We start from the raw sequence: 23,853 nt of genomic DNA, 5'->3' as shown, positions 1-23,853 counted from the left end.
CTGGAAACTGTGCCAGTAACACACTCTCCCACCAGGCTGCCAGTGTTTCCAGTCACTGCCAAACTAACAGTGGCTAGGATATTTATCAGCTTCTGCTTTGAATGCAGTAAACAGGAGGTCCATCTATCATAGTATCACTCGTCTACTGACTTGGAAGAAGTGTGCAAATCAACACCTTCGGTATTCAAATAACACAAGGTTTTAAAGTTAAGTAGAACTTTAGACTTTACATAGCCCATCAATGCAGCATCAAGGATGCAAACCCACTTCCTTCATCATAACCCTAAGCTCATACCTCCCTGCACCCCATCACCTCACCCACTCCCGTTTCAAATGGCTATGCTGACCACTCCACATCAGTACCCACTAGTCCCAGCAGCACAGTACTTCTACACCTTACTCCTCGCCCTGCCCTCTGTTCTTCAGAACAGTCCACAGACCAGGTTGGCCTTGACTTCCAGTTGGACATGGCTGCAGAGTCCACCTCCTGCCTCCTCCCTCCACTATCCTAGCTGTGAAATGTGCCTGGCCCACTGTCAGGTGACCTCAGCTCTCCTCCACATGGCCCCAACCAGTTGTCAAATGAAGTGATTCCCAATGATGCCCTGTGGGAAACAATGGCACATACCTAACTCTAACTCTAACTCTAACCTCTGTTCATCTCAATTCTCGGTATTGGCAGCTTTCCCGATTGAGATCCACTCATCTCAAAGGCAAACTGATCCCCACGAGTAGAAAAGTAGGTTTGCTACATCACAAGACTCATTTTCAACCCTAACAAATAACTCAGTATTGGTGTTAATTTCCTGAAAGCTCTGTTGTCGTCTTCTTTGGTTTTCATTCCATCATTAGCTAGTATCACAAAGGACACTACAAAGTTAAACATGGGTCACAGTTTTACAATGACTGATTGACAAGCATGCACACACCTCTGGGTAGTTTCTATACCATTCCTGGTAGTTTTCAAACACCGCTAATCAACCTCCCCATCAGCTGGGACTACTTGGCTAATTATAAATTTGACTCCATGACTAATGGCTTTAGCTAGGAACAGACATATAGGTGGGATGATCCGTTTCTCCTCAGTGACATTTTCAGTATCACCTTGAAAGCTGCTTTTTCTCCCCAAACAACTTCTGCTTTGTTAAAGAGTTTGTTTGGTTGGTTAGCTGTTTTGGTTTGTAGCTTTGGCTGCCTGAAACTTGTAGACCAATCTAGCTTCAAACTCAGAGATCTACCTGCCTCTGCCTCCTGCATACTAATATTAAAGGCATGGGTTACCACATCGAGCTCTAACTTACTGTTTTAAAAAAAGACTTCACGGGCTGGTGAGATGGCTCAACGGTTAAGAGCACTGACTGCTCTTCCAGAGGTCATGAGTTCAAATCCCAGCAACCACATGGTGTCTCACAACCATCCATAATGAGATCTGACACCCTCTTCTGGTGTATCTAAAGACAGCTACAGTGTACTTACATATAATAAATCTTTAAAAAAAAAAGACTTCAGGTTCAAGGAAAAGGGTAAGGTTCAGATTTCACATACTGCCCCTGCATATTAAATTAATATGCATTTAATTACAGTATGGTAGAAAACAAAGGAGACTCTGACCTTATTAGGAGTTCAGGGGAGGCTGGAGCAAGTGATTTGGAACAGAGCTCTGAAAGTTATCAAAGGAAAGAAGCCAGGGGACCAGCAGGGGCAAAGGCCCTGCGGTCAATGGACTAGCTGAAGGTACACACCACACATCCTGAACACAAACAGCAAGGCAGAGAACATGGACAGGAAAGGTTAATAGAGGTCAGGGCACATGGAGCCCTGGAGGGGTGCCATGTGGGGCACTTAGAAAGCAGAGGCAAGAAGAGCCCCCAATGTCTGAGGCCAAGCGAACCTACTGAACAGAGAGCTCCAAGCTAAGCAGATTAGGACCCTATCTGAAGGAAAACAGCAAAAGGGAACAAAGACTCTCCTCTAGTTGCTCAATAAATAACCAGTGAAGGAGAGGAAGATAACTCAGCAGTAGAGCACTGGCCTGGCACACTCGAGGCCCTAAAAACAATCCCTAGTACCACTAAACAAAACTAACGAAAAAGGAAAAATAAGCACTAGAAGATGATCTAAAAACAAGAACGACGACGAAAAAGGTACTCCTGAATTTGTTAATCAACACAAAGAGATGATGGTCGTAAGTCTTACCTTTCCATCAAAGAAATGATGGTTGAACATGTTATAGCGGCAAAAGCTTTCTTCCAGGTAAAACTGTGAATATCTGTAAAATAATTCATTACCAAGTGACGTGCCCAGGCATATACATACAGTAAATAAACAAACACTAAACTAGGAACTCCAAAATCACATTTTGATTAAATAAATTTCATCATCCTTTGCTTTTTAAAAATAGAATTACAATAACTTAAGTGAATCTGTAACAGTGCATATTGAATTTATTTTCCCAACAGGCCAATGTCAAACCCAAAGAATAATCATACACAAAAGATACAGGTTCGAAGTGGGCTGGTGCAACCAGCCTGTAAGCCCAGTTATTTGGGAGGTTGAAGGAGGAGGACTGTAAGGTCAGAGGCAGCTTGGGCTAACAAGTGAGTTCAACAGCGACTTGGCAAGACCCTGTCTCAAATAAAAAGTAAAGACTGAGAACGGAGCTTAGTGATAGAGCACTTGCCTGACTAATATTCTTAAGGTCCTATGTTCAACTCTCTAAACTATAACACCAGCAAACAAAAGACATACTTTTTAAAAAATCTGATGTTTCTTTTTCTTTTTAAGATGTATTTATTTTATTTATATGAATATACTATAGCTATCTTCAGACATACCAGAAGGGGCATCAGATCCTATTACAGATGGTTGTGAGCCACTATGTGGTTGCTGGGGATTGAACGCAGGACCTCTGGAAGTGCTATCTGTGCTCTTAACCACTGAGCCATCTGTCCATCCCCAAGACACATGTGCTTATGGACCAAAACACCACATATAAATTGGGCAACAAGACATATTATGCAATTTGTTTGTAGAGTGTTTATAATTTAAATGAGTCTCTCCTGACTAATGGTTTCCTAAGATCTTATTTTTAATTTTGATTATAAGCATATGTCTGTGTCTACATGTGGGTTTGTGCACATGAGTGTGAGATGGTGAACTATCTGTGTGTGAGGCGCTGACAACCACTCACTCTGACAGAGCAGTAGTACTCTCCTGAGCCATCTCTCTAGCTCCTCACGGTTAGAGTCTTAAGGAATACTAAGTCAACATTTCTGTTCAACAGCTTTTATTTCTCCTGTGATTACATATACACACCCACACTCACACCCCCCCATACACTCTCTCTCTCATACACACACACCACACAAAAGCCCTAATGAAAGCTTTCCTTGTCTAGTGCAAATTAGTTTAATAAAACATATTTCTCAATATAATACTGAAAGAAGTATGAACATTTAGTGTTGCTGAATTTGTGCCAGGAGAGAGGAATATTTATTTACTGAATGAATTATTCTATTTTAACTACTACTTTAAAACACCATCAAAAATGAATGAAAGTGCCAGCTTTGGAAATCAACATTTTATAATCTTTTTTTTCCTTAATTTGCTATGAAACAGTCATACTACACAATGGCTTAAGTTTCTATGTACTTGACTATGTAGAAGACTGAATCCTCCATTTCCCAGCTGAACGATCTGTCCCCTCATCTGGGTACCTGCGCCTTGCTGTCTTCATTGCTCTGTTTCCTGAGTTTTTCTACAAAGAAACTTTTGAAACTTTAAAAAAATCTCGAGCTTTACCTGACTTATTATAAATAATAAAAAAATGGACCATGCTATCCTATTGGAAAAATAAAAAAAAATTAAAATAAAAATCAGAAACTCAGTCTTACTTCTTGGAAAAACCATGGTAGTGCCATTGTGCCTCGACTCCATCGCTATCCAGGGAGAGTTTCTTACAGTGGGCAGTCGTGACTCAGCCTCTTCTCAGTCCACAATGGTAAGAGCACAGGCTCTATGGTCCAGGTTCAAACTCTGGACCCTTGTGTACTGTGTAACTTTAGCAAGTCAGTCAGTCAGCCTTTCTGAGCCTCAGTTTCCCCAGATCTCATGGAGAGAAGGGCAGCTACACACATGTTCAAGTGTGCCTTCATTTTAATATACTTAAGCATAAAGACTTACATCCCAGAGTCACCAATGCTAGGAAATTATGTCTTTAGTCACCGTCATAATCTAAACCCATTGCTCTGTGGAGAGGGAAAAACAGCTGCTCACGATTCCTTAAGGATATTTAAGAGGCAGACAGCAATCTCTGCCCATTTCGTACAATATTAACTTGCACTGAAGAAGCAAACAAAGGCTTGGGTACCTTAGGAACAGTCAAACCATATATTGAGCTTAACAGCCATCCCCAACTGCAGGGGCAATGACAATGACCATCAGTAAGTGTTCCCCCCACTTCAGGGGTCTTGTTTGCTGTTTATTTGTTTTTATCTTCTAAGACAGGGTGACATTTTTTTAGCTTAGGGCTACCCTAGAACTCAGTTGTAGCCCAGGCTATCCTTGAACAGTGGTCCTCCTGCTTCAGGCCCCTAAGTGATAAGGTTTTCACTGTGCCCTACTTTATTGTTTTTTAATCAATACTGGTGCAGGCAGTTGTTGACAAATATTATCATTTGACGGTGTTCTGTCATTTAAAAAAGGAAAATACAATCCTCCTTTAATTTATTCTCTTTTTTTTTCATTGTTTCACAAAGGCAGTCATTTTTAAAAATTAAAAAGCGAATTTGATTTACATAAACTCCAGCACAGCACACCTGCCCAAAGTATTCTGGGCAGCAGTGTGCAGAGCCAGAGAGGGAAAAGGCCAAGATCAGAGCCAGGGAGGGGAAAGGCCAAGATTGCAGCGCTACATTTCCATCAGACGCAAACAAGGGAACATAATTATTCATATTTTAAATTATATTTTTTTTTAAAAAAAAACCACCCAACATTGCCCTCTTAAAATGAAATTGGCCACAAAGAATTATTCTCTTCACTGAACAAGGCAAACAAAACCAATCAGGAAAGCATGCACTTGAAAACCGCTCAAAAGGACACTCGCTTAATTTGGCCATTCATTCTCTTTAAATGAGAGTCAGTCACCAAGTGTGAAGCACGCTCTTCCACAGGAAATGTAATCAAGAGCTGAATAAAATTACTTCATAAATGAACCTAAGAAATTCATTTTTTGCTCTAACTTTATTTGGATAATAGTTTGCCAAATAGAGTCTCACATCTTTCATGCTAAAATTAGAGCATACAGAAACCATCGTAGCAAATGTTATCTTCACATCACTCAGCCCCCACTATCTATAGCCCACGGAGAGAGAACACGCTGTTGAGGTACTTGGACAGCCTTAGACAGGCCTTTTACAGGGCAAAAAGAAACCAGAGTTCCTTGAACTTGTGGCAATCCTCTTACCTCAGCCTCCTAAGTGATTGGATTACAGTCTATCCTAATGATAGCCAGCAGGCCAGGCTTCTGTGGGACCAGGCTACCAATGTGACCTATGAGAATGACCTTCTAAGTGCATACTCTCCCCCAAGGGCCTCCCATTAGGCTCCAACTAACCTAAAGGTTCTACTACCCCACAACTGTGGGACACTGGGAAGCAAGCCTTTAACACATGGGCCATCAAAGGAAATACACTATGAATAAAATATGCCATAATCCACATTTTGGGATATTATGCACTCATGCAAAACAGCTGTCCTGGTGCATGCTCCCACATGGATGGACCTTGAGAGGCTGCCTACTCTACGACCTCATGTACAGAAATACTGGAACAGGCAAACTCATAAAGAAGTCAGAAAGTAGTGGTCGAAGACTGGGGGGGCAGAAAGCAAATGCTCATTGGGAAAATGTTTCTTTTCAAAGGTGATAAAAAAAATGTCCTGAAATTATTCAGTGAGGTAGTGCTACAATCTTATGAACATACCTGGGAACACTGGTATGTGTGAAATATTTCTCAATTATAAAGAAACACACCTGAAATACAGGAAAAGGGCAAACCTATTTTTTTTAAAGTTTATTTATTTATTATTATATGCAAGTATACTGTCGCTGTCTTCAGACACACCAGAAGAACGCATCAGATCTCATTATAGATGGTTATGAGCCACCATGTGGTTGCTGGGATTTGAACTCAGGACCCCCAGAAGAGCACTGACTGTGCTCTTAACCACTGAGCTATCTCTCCAGCTCTTAAACCTATTTTTTTTTAAAAAATGTTTAAATGTTTAAAAACATGTTAAAAGATTGGAAAAGCCAAAAATTTGGGTGGCTTTTACAAAACTCTCCTTTACAAAACAAACTTGAGATCCTTGAGATCCTCTGAGAAGTTCTTCAGGAGATACATGTGAACTTTCCAGTTCCTTTCTGCCTGAATCATCCACAGCTACCTTCAAAGATGCTTCTCTTGGAGTCCCCAAACAACAACGTAAACTCCAGTAAGTCCCTGCTATTGAGTGTTGGGACACAGGAAGGAACCCCACTGATTTGTCTTGAACAATTTGGTTACAGACAGCAGCTTTTTCTCTCTAGCACTTCTAGCTCCCCTTCCCAGTTAAGTTTCCATCCTGGATGGAGCATACTCCATCTGCCTTGTCAGGGGCTGCCCATGGTGGCAGTTTATAGAATGGCTCTGGCTCGCAAGTTCATTACTCTGGACTCTACCACCGAGACTCTCAGGAAAAATGACCTCTTTCTACACTGGGTAAGTAGGGGTAGGTGTAAGGTAGTTTAACTGTGCTGCCACCAAAGTCCTCCAGCAGGACAAAGGAAGTTAAAGGCACTGTCGAATGATAAAAGGCAATACCCAGAGGGGTGGAGGTCTAACACCATGGTATGTGGCCCAGACAATGACTGGGACAAAGCAGGCGATGTCCTGAACTCCAGAAATAAGAAACGAGAAATACTTTCATATGAATAGATTGCTGGAACAATAAGGAAGTATCAAACGGAGTGCCTTGTTCTAAATATATAACTCACTTGGCAAAAGTTACTGGTTCACATGAACCAGTAGGTGGAACAGAGGGGGATGGGGGCGCCTGGCAAAGGAGGGAGAAGCACTTAAGACAGGTTCATGTGCAAGAGGATAAGTATTTCTGCTTGGAGTTAAGACTGCCCGGCTTTCAATTCTGGCTTGCTCACTAACAAACTATGATTTTGGCTAAGTTACTTCATATCTTTGTACCTCAGTTTTTCCATCTGGAAAATAAGAATGATTATAGCACCTACTATATAGGGCTATAATGGGAAGTGAGTTATACAGGGCCTGACATATGCCAAAAACTAAAAAATTTGTAGGTACTGTTGATACATGACAAGAATCCCAAAGTAAAACTTCTACATATAAAACAAGGTATCTACATTGATAGCAATACTTTAGGAAACAAAGGAATATAGAATTTTAAAAAGAAATTGATGTATCTACATAGTAGATACTAACCTAAACACTCACAAAGAAAGGAAATGCTATTGTATGCTGCATGTATAAGCTTTTGACAACACCATGTTAACTAAAAGAAGCCAGACACAAGGTCACATATTAAATGGGTCCATTTATATAAAATGTCCAGAGGCAAACCTATGGGGGCAGAAAGTGGCTATCAGGAGCAGTGACCATGATGCTTCTCTTCTGTGTGATAGGAATGCTCTAACACAAGCACAGTGGTTCACACCTGGAAACCCATGTTCAAAGCCACAGTGAGATCCTGTATCAAAAACCCCAAAATTAAAGAAAGAGATAAATTGATCTGAGAGTAGACAGTGGTATCTCTGCACAAGCTACTGAACACAGACTCAAAACCATGGGGAACACACACTTCAAACTGGTAATAATTACAATTCAATTTAAAAATACAGCAGAGGGTTGGAAAGATGGCCCAGCAGTTCTGAGCACATACTGCTCTTGCAAAAGACCTAAGTTCAGTTCCCAAGACTCACACCAGGTGGCTTACAACCACCTCTGACTCCAGCTCTGAGGGATCTGATGCCGTCTTTGAGACTCTGAGGGCACCTGCACACACATGCACATTCCCATACAAACATGTAATTTTATGTAAATCTTTATAAAAGAAATCTACATCACCACGTTGGGAAGGATCACTCCTGTTGAACCCAAACAAGTTCTGTCAACAGGACTAAGTGGTTAGTAGGTCAGTCTTGTTCATAATGGCTGAGAACATGGAGTAAAGAGCTAGGAGCTGCATGCTGTAGACAGTCAACTTGGAAATATAAAGAAAGGTACCTTGTACGATCTGCACTTTTGGAAGGGACGGGTATGAGGGTGTATGAGAAAGTCAGAGGTTAACACTGGCAGTCTTCTTTCGGTGAGGCTGGCCGGCCGGTGAGCCCTAGCGATGCTCTCATCTCCGGCTCACAGAGCCAGGGTGAACAGTTCATTCGTTGTGCTCACCTCTGACCAGAACTAGGGCCCTTATGCTTGCTCTTTACCTCTGCAACATTTTCCCACCCACTAAGCTGTGCTGTTGTGTGTGACATTTTACTCTTTAAAAATCTGCTTTGGGGCTGTCAGTGTTAAGAACACTTGACGCACTTAACGGAGGACCCAGGTTCAGTTCCCAGCACCCACACAGCTTACAACCACATGGCTTATAACCATCCTTAACTCCCGTTCTAGGAGATTCGATGACTGCTTCTGACCTCCAAGGGCATCAGGCACACATGTGGTATCCATATAACATGTAGGTAAAACACTTAATGACATAAAATAATTTTTCTCATCCTGACTTATTTGCGTGAGAAAAGCACATTTAATGTCTCATACAAATACTGCAACACTGTTCAAACAGACATAAATGAAAGACGCAAAAGCCTGATCCTTCAATACAGTCAGTGATATGTAAAAATTGCCAAAAATAATTGTCTTCAAACCATTACAGAGACTAAGGAACGCTTCAGTGTGCGCACTCAGGCATGGATGGGCGTTTCTCCCTTGTACTCTACAAGCCACACTATAGGTGCATCCCAATACGAAAAGTGCCCTGGAGTTCTGACACATAGCTATCTCCCTCAAATATACCTACTTTCTAACTCTCGGCCCAAGACCTGCCTATTGCACAGCCGCACTCCTTCCACTTCCGGCTGTACTCCCTCTACTTCCGGCTACACTCCCTCCACTTCAGGCTGCACCTAGGAAGTGCACATCATCTGGAAAGATGGTATTTTTGGAACGTCCTATCACATAACCAAGATTTGAAGATGAAACAAAAATCCCAAACCTCTGACCACAAATAAGGCAGTTCCGTTTCCCTGGAAGTATTAGTACATGAGAAAAAGTACATTTAGTAGGAATCATCTCTAATCCTAAGTCACAGACAAGGACACCCACTCACGGAGGAGAATCTGTGTTCCACAGTAGCAAAAAAAAAAAAAAAAAAAAAAAACAAAGGCTATGTGTTAACTTTATATACATACATGACAAGGTGTTCCTAACCTACCACTACTCCTGAATGTTACTTAAAGCGCATGACAGGTTATGAACAGTTCAGAAGAGAAGAACACAGAAAGAAATGAGATAAGGAAGAAGAAATGTGATATTAGAAACCTACCGAAAGTCAATATCCAATAAAAGGCTCCTCATGTTGGACTTCTCACCTGGTGCTGTTAGCCTGATCTGCTCGTGTAGCCTGAAGCGAGTAATGAAAGCAAATTTAATAAGAAACTACAAATGCCACAGACAGGTGGCAAACAACACACGCTGCAGTGCAACACTGCAGAGAATCGGGTTCAGCTTAGTTTTGCAGACTGTTTTTTTTTTTTTTTCTCTTCTTTTTTTTTAAGGGCAGAACTTAACAGAGAAATCTAACATAAAACTCTCAGTCTCAGATCAGAAAGCAACCATTTGAGGGGACATGCTTTCCTCCTGTGTCTGGAGCCTCACGTCTCACTCTGCACACAGTACAACTGCTTCACAAAGATGTATGTAAACGTAGAAGGGTGCCAAGGGGAGAACTTTTTAAGTGGACTCTACCTTGGTGCTCCAACACACAGCACTCTTCTGAATCCAAGGGTAGCAAGGAGGCCTGCCAGAAACTGGCAGCTCCTATCAGCAAACAGGTACTGGGCGTGTGTCTTCTTGTTCTCCAGTGGGTAGAGCAGCTGACTGGGCCTCCCGAGCTGGGTGATGGAGATGTCAGCCGACAGCTGATGCTCACCATGCTCCTTCCAATCTGCAGGTAACAGCAACTGCTGGCAACTTCGACAGAACTTTCTTTGAGTCAAGGGCAACTGAATGTAACTCAGGTACCTTCGAGATACAACAAAAGACACAAAAGTATGTTAACTTTTTTTTTTTAAAGACAATATACTTTTGCTATTTTTAGTATCCACAAAGTATTCTTACTTCCCAAAGAGCAGTGCATAAAGAAGCAAATATGAGAAAAAGGATCTATGGAATGTTGGCGAGAATTTATGTCTGGCTGTATACCTACAAAGTGGAAAAGAGTCAGCAATTTCATAAGAACTGAGATGCTCCAATTTAGTCACTGAATGAAGATCAATATCCATTTAAAATGTGAATATAATATATTACTCAAACAATTTAGTAGTAATGGCAACTACTAGCACATTTAAATTTATCGACAAATCCATGTGCTCTAACTTTGACACGTTAAACAGTCTGGCTCAGTTGGCAGTCATTTTAAAGCGAGAAATCAAGATCATTCTTCAAGTTCTTATGACATATTTAGCAAGAAAAATTACCTCTTAAAAGGAAAGATGTTCCTACAGCGCTCTCTGTTCTTAGCAGTACTGACAGTGGCTGTCAGCAACCCCTCCCTAGCCAGCAGACCAGTACCAAAAACCTTTAAGAGACTCTCACGCTAGGTGTGGCAGGCAGCACACCTCTGCAACCCCAGCATCCATAAAATGAGACGGGGGTAGGGGGGTGGGGGGGTGAAGTCCAGGCCAACCTAGGCTACCTAGTAAAACAGTCTTAAAAGCAGAAACAGGGATAATATTGGATACCCCATTTATTTGCTTTCAAATCTGATTTCCGTTACTACAGCTCAGTTTTTCTTTTTGCACTTTATTAAAGATTACTGGAGAAAGAAAATACAGTCATTATGTCTTAAAGCAGTGATTCTCAACCTGTGGGCTGCAACCCCTTTGAGGAGGGGTCAAATGACTCTTTCACAGGAGTTGCCTAAGACCATCTGCATATCAAATACATTATAATTCATAACAAGCAAAACAACAATTATGAAATAGCAATGAAAATAATTTTATGGTTGGTGTCACAACATGAAGAACTGTATAAAGGGTCACAGCATTTGGAAGGTCAAAGGCTGGTAACTTTTATATATGAGACACCAGCTAAAAATCAGAGAAGAACACAAAAGGAAAAGAAATGAGCCCACTGAGGACAGGCAGAGGTGTGTGATGTATGCATGGCACGCGGCACCGATCCCTGCAGTCTGGCAAGTCAACAGGCTCAGCCTGGCTAATGTTAGGAGCTGTCTGGTAGAAGCTGCAGAGGAAGCCAGAGAGCACTGGAACTTCTAAGCAGTTTCCCTTCAAAGGCCCCAAGACAGTGACAAATATTCTAGACTGTTAGAGCAAGAAATCAGCTGCCTGCCTGCAACTGAAACATCTCTAGCCCTATGATGAGTGTTCCTCTAATGGCCTTATTCATGACTGTAAAGAAAGAGAGAGGAGATGAGGAAACTTCACGGTGACACATAGTAAGAGCAGCAAGGCCCCAAGCCACAGTGTGAGGACCGGCAGCTGGCAGCAGCACCGATGCCGGACCACGGCTGGCTCTCCCCACCAAGTGTTACGTGTGGATCATTTCCACACCTCCCTCATCCAGTGATGGACTCACTGAATCCGCACTTCCCATTCTGACTCTCAAAGCCCTGACAAAACGCACAAAGTTTTCAGATACTTGACCTACAACCATGACCGGAGGGAGCAGAGGGACTGAGCAATTGGCTGTACATCACCTGGAACGAGTGCATGAATCATGACTCAACTATCCATCCACATGACGCCAGAAGAGATGTGTACTGAAACCAGAGCAGGAAAAACTCGTGTATACAAATCCTGGGGTCAGCACGCTGAAAGGACCTAACTCCATAGTGTGGAAAAACTACCCCAGGAGCTGGAAAGACGGCTCAATAGGCAAGAGCACACACTCTGCCAGCATGAGTACCTGTGTGAAAAGCTGAACATAGCTGCGCAATGCTATCAACTCTAGCAGTGAGGGGTGGCTGTGGGGCGGAGGCAGGCAGATCCCTTACAAAGCAAAGCTTATCTAAGGAACCTCAAGGCTGACACATTACTGAGCAAAGACTCAATGCTTTCACCCGAAGCTCGAAGCAAGCTCCTCTTACCTTCCTACTCAGCACCTCTTGGAGTTCCTCCTGACCTAATTAGACACAGAATAAATAAAGTTTATTTATTCACAGTCAACACAGTCAGACATATACTGTCCTAAGAAAATCTTCAGAAAGGCTGCTCAAGTAGCAAGCAAGCTTAGCAGGGCTGTAAAGCAAAAGCTAATGTAGAAAATCAATTGTACTGTTACAGCCTTGTACAAGGCTGTGAGGTCGGTCTCCAGGGCAGTCAAGCAAACAAACAAAACCAAATCTACTTAAACACATATCTTGACTTTTTCCCACATGAGGTGCAATGAGACAGCGCAGTGGATTGTTCCACAGTGTTCTTTACAGAACTACAACTCAGACATGAGTTGAGCAATGATCAGGTTCTGCCATACTTCCTAACCACAAGGCAATGGTCACTCACTACTGCTAAAATCACCAGATGAAAGGCTTGTAGGAGATTAAACAGGCTACCTAATATCAACCTTAATACCATAAAAAGGGAGTAACTAGGCCAGGCAGTGGTGGCACACGCTTTTAATCCCAACACGTTGGGAGGCAGAGGCAGGCAGATCTCTGAGTTTGAGGCCAGCCTGGTCTACAGAGTGAGTTCCAGGACAGCCAAGACTACACAGAGAAACCCTGTCTTGAAAAAACCAAAACCAAACAAACAAACAAAAAAATAATTAAAAATGGAAGAACTAACCAGTATCTGCCTTATGGTACACAAAATGAAGTAGGAAGCTTACATGGAAAGAAGGGCTGGAGAGATGGCTCAGTGGTTAAAAACACTCACTGCCTGTCTGAAGCTTCTGACTCAATTCCCAGCACCACATGGCAGCTCACAACTGTCAGATGTCGTCTTCTGGTGTGCAGATGTACATGCAGACAAAGTACTCATATACATAAAATACATAGATGAATAAATCTTTAAATCTGAAGGAAATCATCCAAAAGAGTCGACTGTAGCTACTTCTGGCAGGATTTCTTTTCTCAGGACTACCTGCTTCTACTGCCTCAGACACATCTTTTAAATTGAAATGTAATTCCCATGTCATAATATTCACGGGTTGCTGTGTGCAAGTCACTGGTGGGTCAGGCATTCACAAAGGTTGTACTACATTGCCACAGCCTAATTCCAGATCATTTTTTATCACCACAAAAAGCTCATCCCATTGTTAGGTGCTCCTCATTTCTCCACCCCAGCCTCAGCCTCCCCTAATCTACCTCTAGTCTCCAGGAATTTGCCTACTCTAGACATGTTAGATAAATGGAATAACAGAGTAGCCACATGCAGATTCTTATGTGAAACTTTTAAATAAAAGACTTCTGCTTCAAAATGGAAAGTGCTTTGACTTTCAGCCAAAAAGGTGCTAGTCCTGCCAGAGGGCTATTATGGACGCTGGAGTCTCACCAAAGAATCAGAACAAAGGGGGACTACAGCACAATGCAAGAAAGGACAGAAGGGGAGAGAATGTGGAAGCCAGCGGGGGGCAAGGAGGTTTTACACTGGAATAGCGTGTAGGCCTACATACAGAACCCAAAACTAAGAAAGTCAAGTGAAAGAGCTCTAAGACATATTCAAAGCATCAAAGATAGTCAATCTAAAGAAAAAAATTTCAACTAAAAGGAAAGTGATAAAACATAAGAAACAGACAGTCATTGTTTATTTTGAGTGGATGAAGGTCAGAGAGGGGATTATACCTGGCGCACAAAGTTACAAAGGAGGACTAGCAAGATGACTGAACAGGCAAAGCACTGTCACGCAAGCCTTGAGGACTTGAGTTCAATCCCCAGGACTCACAAAATCACAGTGATAGGGATCTGAATCCCAAGAGTCATCCTCAAGCTCTACGCCCGGGCTGCAGCCACATGCACCTGCACTTATGTGCGCAGAGCATACCCATAAGAAAGTTTCAAAGGTGACAGAAAAATAGAAAAGAAACACCACCACCTCCCAACCGGAGGAAATGTAAACTATATGTAAAGAGAACAAAAGAGAAGCGAAAAGTAGATGGACACCAAACCCAAGGCAAGAAGAACTGTTATGACAGAACAAAAAACGGGCTGCTTCACTGTGAGATAAAATACAGGAGCCTTATTCCCAATGCCAGAGGTGCACAGACTTCTATTTACCAGATCACAGCAGGAGGCAGTGGCCCCTGGGGTCTTCTCTAGTAGGTGGCACCCACTTACCTACAAACCTATAGTACATCTTAGAGTAGAATAGTTATAGTCTACTTCCTGGTTGAGACCATGCATCAGAGTAGAGAGTGCATCTTGAGCTGCAGGAGGATGGGAATTTAGGGCAGGGGCATACCAGTTGATCATGAAGATTGTGCCCTCCCAAGTACTCCACACGAGCAAGAATTTGCACTATGACTATAGAAACCACAGGTTTGTGCTAAACTGGAATCTGTGTGAGTGTGTGAGTTTGTCTGGACTATAATGGGTTCTGGAGGAAGGAACTGTAGGAAGTACCTGCCTTCACTACTTGGAGTATCTCAACCTCATTACTGTAGGGTTTGCATCTTGTCTGGATCAAAGCAAAATCAAGACCATTATGACCTCACCTCCGAGAAGCACGTATTTTCACACTTTACCTTAGCATATATGCTACTGAGGTTGGATGGGTAACTGCTGTCAGAGAGGTGCAGCTCTGCTGTATGCTCATAGGAAAGCATGGTCCCAGTTCCTAATGCCATCACGTGTTTAAGTCAGTACTGCCTGTTACTGAGATCCCTAAGAAGAGCTGTCTGCCATGAAGCCATGGCTTAGTACATAGGCATACTACCACAGCCAGTGGGCACATGTGGTACTGGAGATGACCACACATGCCAGCCACAACAAACACAGGCTCTGTAAGACCTAAGAAACAAGGTGAGCAGTGCCCTAACCTGACAGCATCTGCAAACAAGCCTCCAGCCAGGGCTGAGAAGGGTTACCTCGATTTGGTTAACTGAGATGGAAAAGCTGCCCAGATGAAGGGCAACACTTTCCCTGGGCTTGGGTCCTACACGGCATAAAAAGGAGACTCACAGAGCACTGTTTCCTGACTACAGACTTAAGTGACCACCTGTCTCAAGCCCTTGCCACCAGGACATTCTTGCCAAGATACACCACACTCTCATGTTGTAAATGTAAGTCCTTTCTCCTTTAGGATGCTTTGTCAGAATATTTACCATGGCAACAGGAAGAGTGAAACAATCCCGCATGCAGATAAAGTACATGAAGCCAATCAATTCTGATACCCAATGTGGTCAATTGGACTACCTATCACACAAAGGAACAGCTGGCTGCGGACAGAAACCATGAACTCTGTAGGGAGGTAAGTGTAGTGGTTTGAATGGGATGTCTTCCATAAGCCTCAGGGATTTGAATACTTGGTACCAGTTGGTAGCTGCTTGGGGAGGACCAGGTGTGTCCTTGCTGGAAGAAGTGATGTTACTGAGGGCCAGCTTTGAGGTTTCAAAATACTCATGCCAGATTGAGTTAGGACCCTCTACTTCCAGCTTGTGGTTCAAGATGTGAACTCTTGGCTGTTCCTTGCCGTCATTCCTTAGGTCCACTATCATGGACTCTATCTAACTCTCTGGAACATAAGCCCAATTAAAAGCTTTCTTTTATAAACTCGCCTTGGATGTGGTGTTTTATCCCAACAACAGAAAAGTAACTAATACAAAAGCAATAGTGGGCAGGCAGGACAACTCACCCACCTGAGAGTGACCAATATCTAAAGGAGAAAAGAACACCACGTCTGACCCTGATGGCTTCCTTCCTTCAAGGCTTTCCAGACTGCCCAGCAGAGGGCTCCAGCCCCAGCTCCAGCTCATTAAGCTTTTCTTGATGGAAGATAACCGGAGATCTTACACTCATCCCATATCTCATGAGCACATCACCATCACTCACCTATGCTGCTTTAAATTTAGTATTCAGACAGGCTTTTGAAGTTTGAGGGAAGAAGGAACAGGAGCCGGAAGCGCTCAGATTACTCAGCTCCTGCCTCCTATTTACTGCACATGCCCTGGGGGAGAGGAAATTTCATTCTGCCGCATGGCTCAGCATGATTCACAAATTGCAGGCTAGCATTTTGAAATGTCATTTTTATTGATCTCCATTTGATGTTCCATTTGCCTTTCCTGGAGTACACAAATTATGTTTATGGCATTTGTCTAACAGCAGACCTTGAAAATCTAAGTTTAAATGAGTTCTGGAAAAAAAAAACATAACCAAATGAAATATCAACCAAACAAAATTATCTGGATGCACATAAATTAACACTGATCTCCACATTCAAATTTATCTTCCTTTCAGACTTCATAGGTCACAATAAGGATGGAGGCATGCCATATAATAGAATATTAACACATTTTAAAGCATAACAGGCAGCTAAAAACTATAAGGAAAAGCAAAGCTGAGGCACAAAATGTAAATCTGTCAGTTGAGCATCTATGAAATATAACACAATTCAAAGACCATGTTAGGAAAAAAATGCTTATCAAATCCTGCTCCATAAACTAGAAATCTGTGCAACATTCCCAGGCTCATAATGAAAACTGGGTAACGAAGATCTATTAATCTTACTGCCATCAGTCTTTTCTAACAGTTTCAGAACAAGCCAAGCCAGCTGGGAATTATGGTTCATGTGTAAAAGCCTAGCATTTGGGAGGTCGAGTCGGGAAGGCTGCAAGTTCAAGGCTAGCCGGGACTACCTACCAAGAACTTCTCTAAACAACAAACAAACAACAAAACAGTAGTAAGGTCTTCCTATAACTAGGTATCAAGTCTTAATACAATTTATACTTGCAATATAGCTGTTTATAGATAATATAAATATAGCTAATTTATAGATAAGTTGACATAATTAAATTACTCAAATTAGAAAACAATTACAAGAATTGTAATTGAAAACAATCTCAAGAATGTATCATTCTTAGGTTCATTCACACACAATGAATTCCTAGCTTCAACATAAAGGCATGTTAAGGGACCAGGTAATCCACTGAGCTTTGACTTGATCTCAACATGATTTATCTTAAGGTAAAGTTTAGAAGAATATCCTACCTAGAACTTTCCCTTTACACAGCATATAATAAAACATAGGAGCACCGACCAGAAAGCAATGCCGTGAAATCAATTCAGCCTCTGTGAATTTCCCAAAACCTGATAAGAGTCCACATCTTTACAGGGTACGGATCAGCTAATGCACAAGTCAGCAGTAAGGTTCTCGCTTTCCTGAGCACATAAGCCTTATCAAAGAACTCAGCAGAAATTCAACATATCGTACATCTTTGTATCTATACACGTTTGTATTATATACACATGCACCAGCTCCAGTGCTAGCATTTGTGTTTTCTTTGAACTTGCAACAAATACCTGCTATATGAACAAATGATTGGAGGGATGGATATTCCTGGAAATAAAACCTAAGGTTATGGGTCATACGTGGTTTATGATGTTGAAGATAACTTTATCAAAACATACTCTCAAGAGATCATCATAAGACAGAGGAAGTTACTGCTTTCCCCTCTCCCAAAATAAAGTCTTTTGGAAAGTAAATTCTTTATATTTTAACCAGTTTTATATATTAAAATGCATTTTAAGATGTCTCAAGGTTAAGGACACTTATTGCTGTTATAGAGGACCAGGGTTTGGCTCCCAGTACTGAAATGATGGCTCACAACCATCCATAACTCCAATTCCAAGGGATCTAATAGCTTCTTCTGGCCTCCCTGGGCATTAGGGACACACATGAATATACATACATGCAGGCAAAATACACACATAAAAGAAAATAAATCTAAAAACAGACTTTAAAACATTTTTTACCAGCCAGGTTTAGTGGTGCACTCTTTAATGCCAGCGCTTGTAGGCAGAGGCAGGTGGATCTATGTGAGTTCAAGTCTGGCCTGGTCTACCAGGCAAGTTCCAAGGCAGTCAGGGCTATTACACAGAGAAACCCTGTCTTGAAAAACCAAAATAAATAGATTAAATAAATAACATCCTTTATCAGGTATGGAAACGCAGTTAAATGGTAGGTGCTTGCCTTGAATACATGAGGCATGTGTGAAAAATAACTCCCACACTCCAGCAGCATGGAGACAGAAGAGAACTCCACTTCCAGACTAAAGTTTATTATGCAGAAAAAAGGATCACTGAGCTATTCTCAGTTAGATTCTACCCATATCACCAATATCCTTATGTGACATGAAAACACACTTATCAGGTAAAAATGGCAACAGAGATAGAGTATAAAACTAAGTACATAGTATGACTACAACTCCATAAAACAAGAAAACTTTAGTGTCAATGTCAACATGCCCCCCCGCACCCCAAAACAGCTAGGCTGGTGACAATGTCCTAAATAGAAGAACTCTGACTGGCTAAGCAGAAGGATTGTTATTGAGTAAACAGGGCTAAAGATGGGTTTCTGTTTACTAGGTCTTGCTTAAACTACCGCCTTAACCTGCCCACAAAGGTCAGCTACCTTGAGCAAAGGCATCCAGCTCTGGGCAATCAGCCTAAAGACCCCACCCCGCTAACTGTCATAAAATCCTCTTTATTTTTCCACTGTTTTGCTCTACCTCTTCCTCCACCCCACCCCCCCAAAAATAGCCATGGCAGAAAAGCCTATTGCCAATGAGTCGAAGGAGGAAATAGGAGATGGGAATTCTAAGAGAGGAGAGACAGACAGACAGACAGACAGACAGACAGACAGAGACAGAGAGACAGAGACCAAGAGACACAGAGACAGAGATACAGAGACAGAGAGGAATTTTGGGAGTCAGATGAGACTTGCCCTAAACTGAGGAGACAGTCACATGAAACTAACAAGGTAAGCAGCCATGTGACATGCTTAGATTAGAATAAACTGGATTATTAAGATATGAGCTAGATGGAGAACAGAGCCGAAGCTTAAGGCCTGGGTATTTATTTATGAAATATTAAGTTTGAGTCATTATTTCAGGGAACAAAGTGGCCAGGTTGGAAAAAAACATAACTACAGCCCAGTTCCATGGATTCACTACACTCTCACACTTCTTAGAGGGAAAAGCCAGGAGCAAATCCTACATGTGCAAAGTGGTTGGGTGCAGGGCAGGAAGCATAGGCCATGGATTTCTATTTCCCAAACCATCAATGTTCTGTTTCCTACAGTTATAATAATCACATCCTGACATATCTTTACCTCCTGTCTACATACAGTAAGTTATTATAGATCACTAATTACGATCTGCTTTCATCTCTGAAATGATCCTTTGAATCAGAGAGGCAGAAAGCATGAGTCACAGTTTAGTCATTTGAACAGCATGACCTTCAAGTTGCTTCACTGCTCTAAGCCGCCAGTTCCTGGCCAAGCTGGCCATCTTTGCAGGACCAACTGTCACTGTCACCTCAGGTAAATCATCTCACACAGCACCAGCCTCACAGGAGTACTCGCTCACACCCACTCCCTTCTCAACCTTTCTCATTGTTGACTGAATTCCTATACAGGAAACAGACCTCTTTAGTTAAGTACTGAAGTAAAGAGGCAATCAAGTGATATTTAGAAAAGCGTTCTCTAGCACAAGCTTCAAGGTCTAGGGAAGCTCAGGCCCGAGATTGATTTTATTTATTTATTTATTTATTTATTCATTCATTCACTTACTGTGCTTTGTGCTTTGTTTCAGGCAGGATCCCTCTCAACTTAGCTCTGACTGGCATGAGACTCTCAGGGCACCACCATTTTGACTCCCAGTGCTGAGATTAAAGGTATTCACAGCCATGCCTAGCCTCAGACAAGACATGCCCTGGAACTCCTTTTCACGTGGCCAGAATAAGGCATCACAGTGCTGAATGTTGACACCCAGGTAGCAGAAGGAAGCACCACAAACAAAAACCTGTCTGTCATCAGCAAACTGACAATAAGATGGGAGGTCAGTTTCTTGGACAGTTTCATCCATGCCCAAGGGCCAAGGCAGACATGAACTTTTGTCACTAGTTTCCTATGGAACTACATCTATGGATTCTATTGCATCCAGTAACATTTTATTAACACTGGGTTTTAAGATATTTACAGCTTGAAAAATATTTCATCTATAGTGCTACTTGAGAGGCAGAAGTACAAGAACTGTGAGATCAAATCCAGCCAGAGCTATATAATGATATGCTATTTAAAAAAAAAAAAAAGGGGGTGGAAAGATGACTCATCCATTAAGAACAGATACTGCTCTTCCAGTGGACCTGAGTCCAGTTCCTAGCATGAATGTGGCGTCTTACAATAATTTCTAATTCCAGTTTCATGGGATCTAATGCCCTTTTCTGGCCTCCATAGGTACAAGGTGCAAATTGCACAGACATACATGAAGGCAAAATACTCATAAAGGACATAGATGTACCTTGGAAATGTGCTAAACGTAAAAATCATAGATCTTAAGAACAAATAATATATGAATAATACATGAGTAATCAAATTCATAGTCACAAAGAGGTCACCAAGGTTTGGAGGAAGTAGAATAAGGAGTTGTTACTTCATTGGGAAAATTTTCTGGTTGATGTGATAAAAATGTTTAGAACATGGAAGTAATGGTTGCATAGATCATGAATATAATCAATACCAGTGAATTGTATACTTGCAAATGATTAAAATGGAAACTGTCAAAATAAATAAATGAAAGTAAGTTTACAAAGCAACATTACTGACAGAATAATACAGAAAAGAAGACATCACACTGATACCTTTCTATGCATTGTGTTCGGGACAGAGGAGGCTGGCATCTTTGATTATGAATTTCTCGGGCAACAAGTCTAGCTTCTGACAACTGAAAGACAGAACAAACGTCTGTTTATTTGTTTGTTTACTTATCAGAGCGCAGAATAGACCACCAATACCACTTCCTCTTTACCTAGAACTTCCCAATCTCTAGAACTCCTGAGAAATAAATAACTGTTGGGTTTTTTTTGTTGTTGTTTTGCTTTTTTTTTTGGTTTTTCGAGACAGGGTTTCTCTGTATAGCCCTGGCTGTCCTGGAGCTCACTCTGTAGACCAGGCTGGCCTCGAACTCAGAAATCTGCCTGCCTCTGCCTCCCAAGTGCTGGGATTAAAGGCATGCGCGTGCGCCACCACCACCCAGCTTAACTGTTGTTTTTCAATATTCTCCTTACAAAGTATAAGTTGAGAGGAGTTATGGCACACTTGGGAGGCAGAGGCAGGTGGAGCTCTGTGAGTCCAACCTGGTCTACATAGTGACCAAGGACAGCCAGAGCTACACAGTAAGATACCAGAAACAGTAAGTTACCAGAAGGAACCAATAAGTCAATCACTCATTCAATCAATCAATCAATAACAAAATTGAAGTTAAGACACGTTAAGTTCACTACCCAAAACTAACACATCACATCTTATAGGGAATTAATTTTCTTTTGAGACAATAACACATCTGTATCAAAGTTCAGTATTAACTTTAATGCCCAGAATTTAAAAACAAAATCCAGAGCATGAAATTTTCATCCCTCCCAAGGTATTTATTTATCTTAGGGTGGGAGAGATGGCTCAGTAGTTGAGATCAAATACTACCTTAAGACCCAACTCTATTTGAAACACCCACATCAGGAGGCTCACAACTGTCTGTAACTCCAGTTCGGGAGATCCAAAGATCTCTTCTGACATCTACGGGTGCACTCATGTGTACATACCCATAAATAGGTGGACACACATATACACTTAATTAAAAATTAAGCTGAACAAAGGTGGCACACACCTGTAATCCCAGCACTTGGGAGGCAGAGGCAGGCAGATCTCTGTCTAAGGCCTGTCTGGTCTACAGAGTGAGTTCCAGGACAGCGAGGCTACACAGAGAAAAAGCCAAAGAAAAGCCAAAGAAAAAGAAAAAAAATATTTTTAAAAATACCAATGCATTAAAATAAGAAATCATTTTACATAATGCTTAAACTGCATGTTTACTGGTTCAATTCTCAATAAAACTGGCCAAAATGTTACCGTACCTTTTCATCTTCCCATTGAAAAAAATTACAGTCTTTTCTATCTCTACAGGCTGAGCAGGCATAAAACTTTCGTGTTTCTTCCTTCCCTCGGCTCACTTTTACAAAGAGAAGAGTGGGCCCTAGTTCCAGAATAGGAAGAAAAAGTAAGAGTCAAGCATTAGTCTACACCAAATTTCTCTGTCGTAAGTAAAATTTACTTAGGCATTATGCATAATTCAATGTAGTATCCTCTTTGATAAACTTTATTTTCTTCAGTTGCAACATTGATGCGTTTGAATATTAGAAATAATTTTAAGAACTGCTATCTTCAGAAAGAAAATGCTTTCTGTCTACATTACAAAAGTAAAAAGCTTGGGTCCATAATGAAAGTACGCTTAAAAGAACAAACTTAAATAAAACAAAGGGGACAGCCCAGAGTACTGCAAGGTTAGTCACTACCATTTTCAGTGAAAACCTGAGCTTTACAGTTGGAAAGTTCCAAGAGGTAAATTTAATTAGGCTTCCAGGATTTTGTTGTTCATTCTAACTTCAAAACAATAAAAATCCATCAAATCAACAAATTAAATTCTGCTAAGAACTTGTCACCAGGAATCCTTCAGCTTCGTGCATTCTACGTTCTGCTTACTCCCTAACCTGTCCCCCAAAGTATTGATGTTAACAGCTCTGGAGACAAAGCTCCACAGCCAGGACCACTCTAGGGATTTACTAAATATACTGAAAAACACTTTCTGAAAACGAGTGTTATTCAAGCATCACCCAAGATAAGGAAGAGGGGAGAAAAAAAAAAAAAAAGCCTTCTCTTCCAGGGACAAATCCAAAAAGCCCGCAGAGCATCCTGCCCAAGCCTCGCCATTGGCGCCAGCCGCCAAGGCTGGGCGCAGACGCCTACCCACCGTGTGGGCACAGTGGGGCGGGAGCCGCGGGGTCCGAGGGAAGCGCCACCTCCACCCCGGACGCCCTACACCCCGCGCTGCTTTCACCCTCCAGGGACTCAAGACAGTCCATGGGCGCTGCCATCTTTCCGCCGAGGTCCCGAAAGCCTCTGTCCCAACCAACGAGGCAGAGAAAGAGCGCCACCGAGGCACGCGGGAACCACAGCGCCCCAAGCGTCCTGGAGGAACCACGCCGCCGTCAGACCCAGAGCGAGAGAGACTTTGAAAGACACATCCCCACCCCCATTGGGGTTTGAGGGTGAGGCTGGTAGACCAATGCCGAGAGCGCACTTATAATCAGGAGAAGAGATCAATCTTTAGAACAAAGATCTGATTAGACTATCGGTCCAAACGAGCAACAAAGAGCTAAAACAATAGCTGACCTAGCTAACAGCTCAGCAGCTCTACTGGGTTTTACAAAGCCATAGAACGGTCTATACTCTTGGTTTGATTTAGTTTGGTTTAGTTCTCTCCTCTCTTGTCCCCTCCCCTCCCCTCCCCTCCCCTCATTTCCCTTCTCTTCTCTTCTCTCCTCCCTCCCCTCCTC

At 42.0% G+C, this 23,853-nt stretch overlaps 1 protein-coding gene across 3 annotated transcripts in view; it reads right to left on the bottom strand.

The window, feature by feature from the left end:
- The window catches only part of Zcchc4 (zinc finger CCHC-type containing 4), a 40,575-nt gene extending 17,168 nt beyond the window's left edge, over window positions 1-23,407 (bottom strand). For 2 of the 3 annotated variants that reach the window (XM_031342283.1, XM_031342285.1), the window contains exons 1-6: window positions 23,268-23,407; window positions 22,375-22,493; window positions 21,109-21,191; window positions 10,041-10,316; window positions 9,619-9,696; window positions 2,197-2,269 (exon numbers count right to left, since the gene is read on the bottom strand). In XM_031342283.1, the coding sequence (XP_031198143.1) occupies window positions 2,197-2,269; window positions 9,619-9,696; window positions 10,041-10,316; window positions 21,109-21,191; window positions 22,375-22,493; window positions 23,268-23,391 (753 nt within the window). In that variant the 5' untranslated portion in view covers window positions 23,392-23,407. The remainder of the gene's footprint in view (window positions 1-2,196; window positions 2,270-9,618; window positions 9,697-10,040; window positions 10,317-21,108; window positions 21,192-22,374; window positions 22,494-23,267) is intronic. The other variant, XM_031342284.1, reaches the window with a different exon arrangement.
- Window positions 23,408-23,853: the final 446 nt, after the last annotated feature.

This window comes from Mastomys coucha, unplaced genomic scaffold (genome assembly GCF_008632895.1).
Source record: "Mastomys coucha isolate ucsf_1 unplaced genomic scaffold, UCSF_Mcou_1 pScaffold22, whole genome shotgun sequence".
Lineage (NCBI taxonomy): Eukaryota > Metazoa > Chordata > Mammalia > Rodentia > Muridae > Mastomys > Mastomys coucha.
This window is presented reverse-complemented; position numbering and strand designations above follow the sequence as displayed.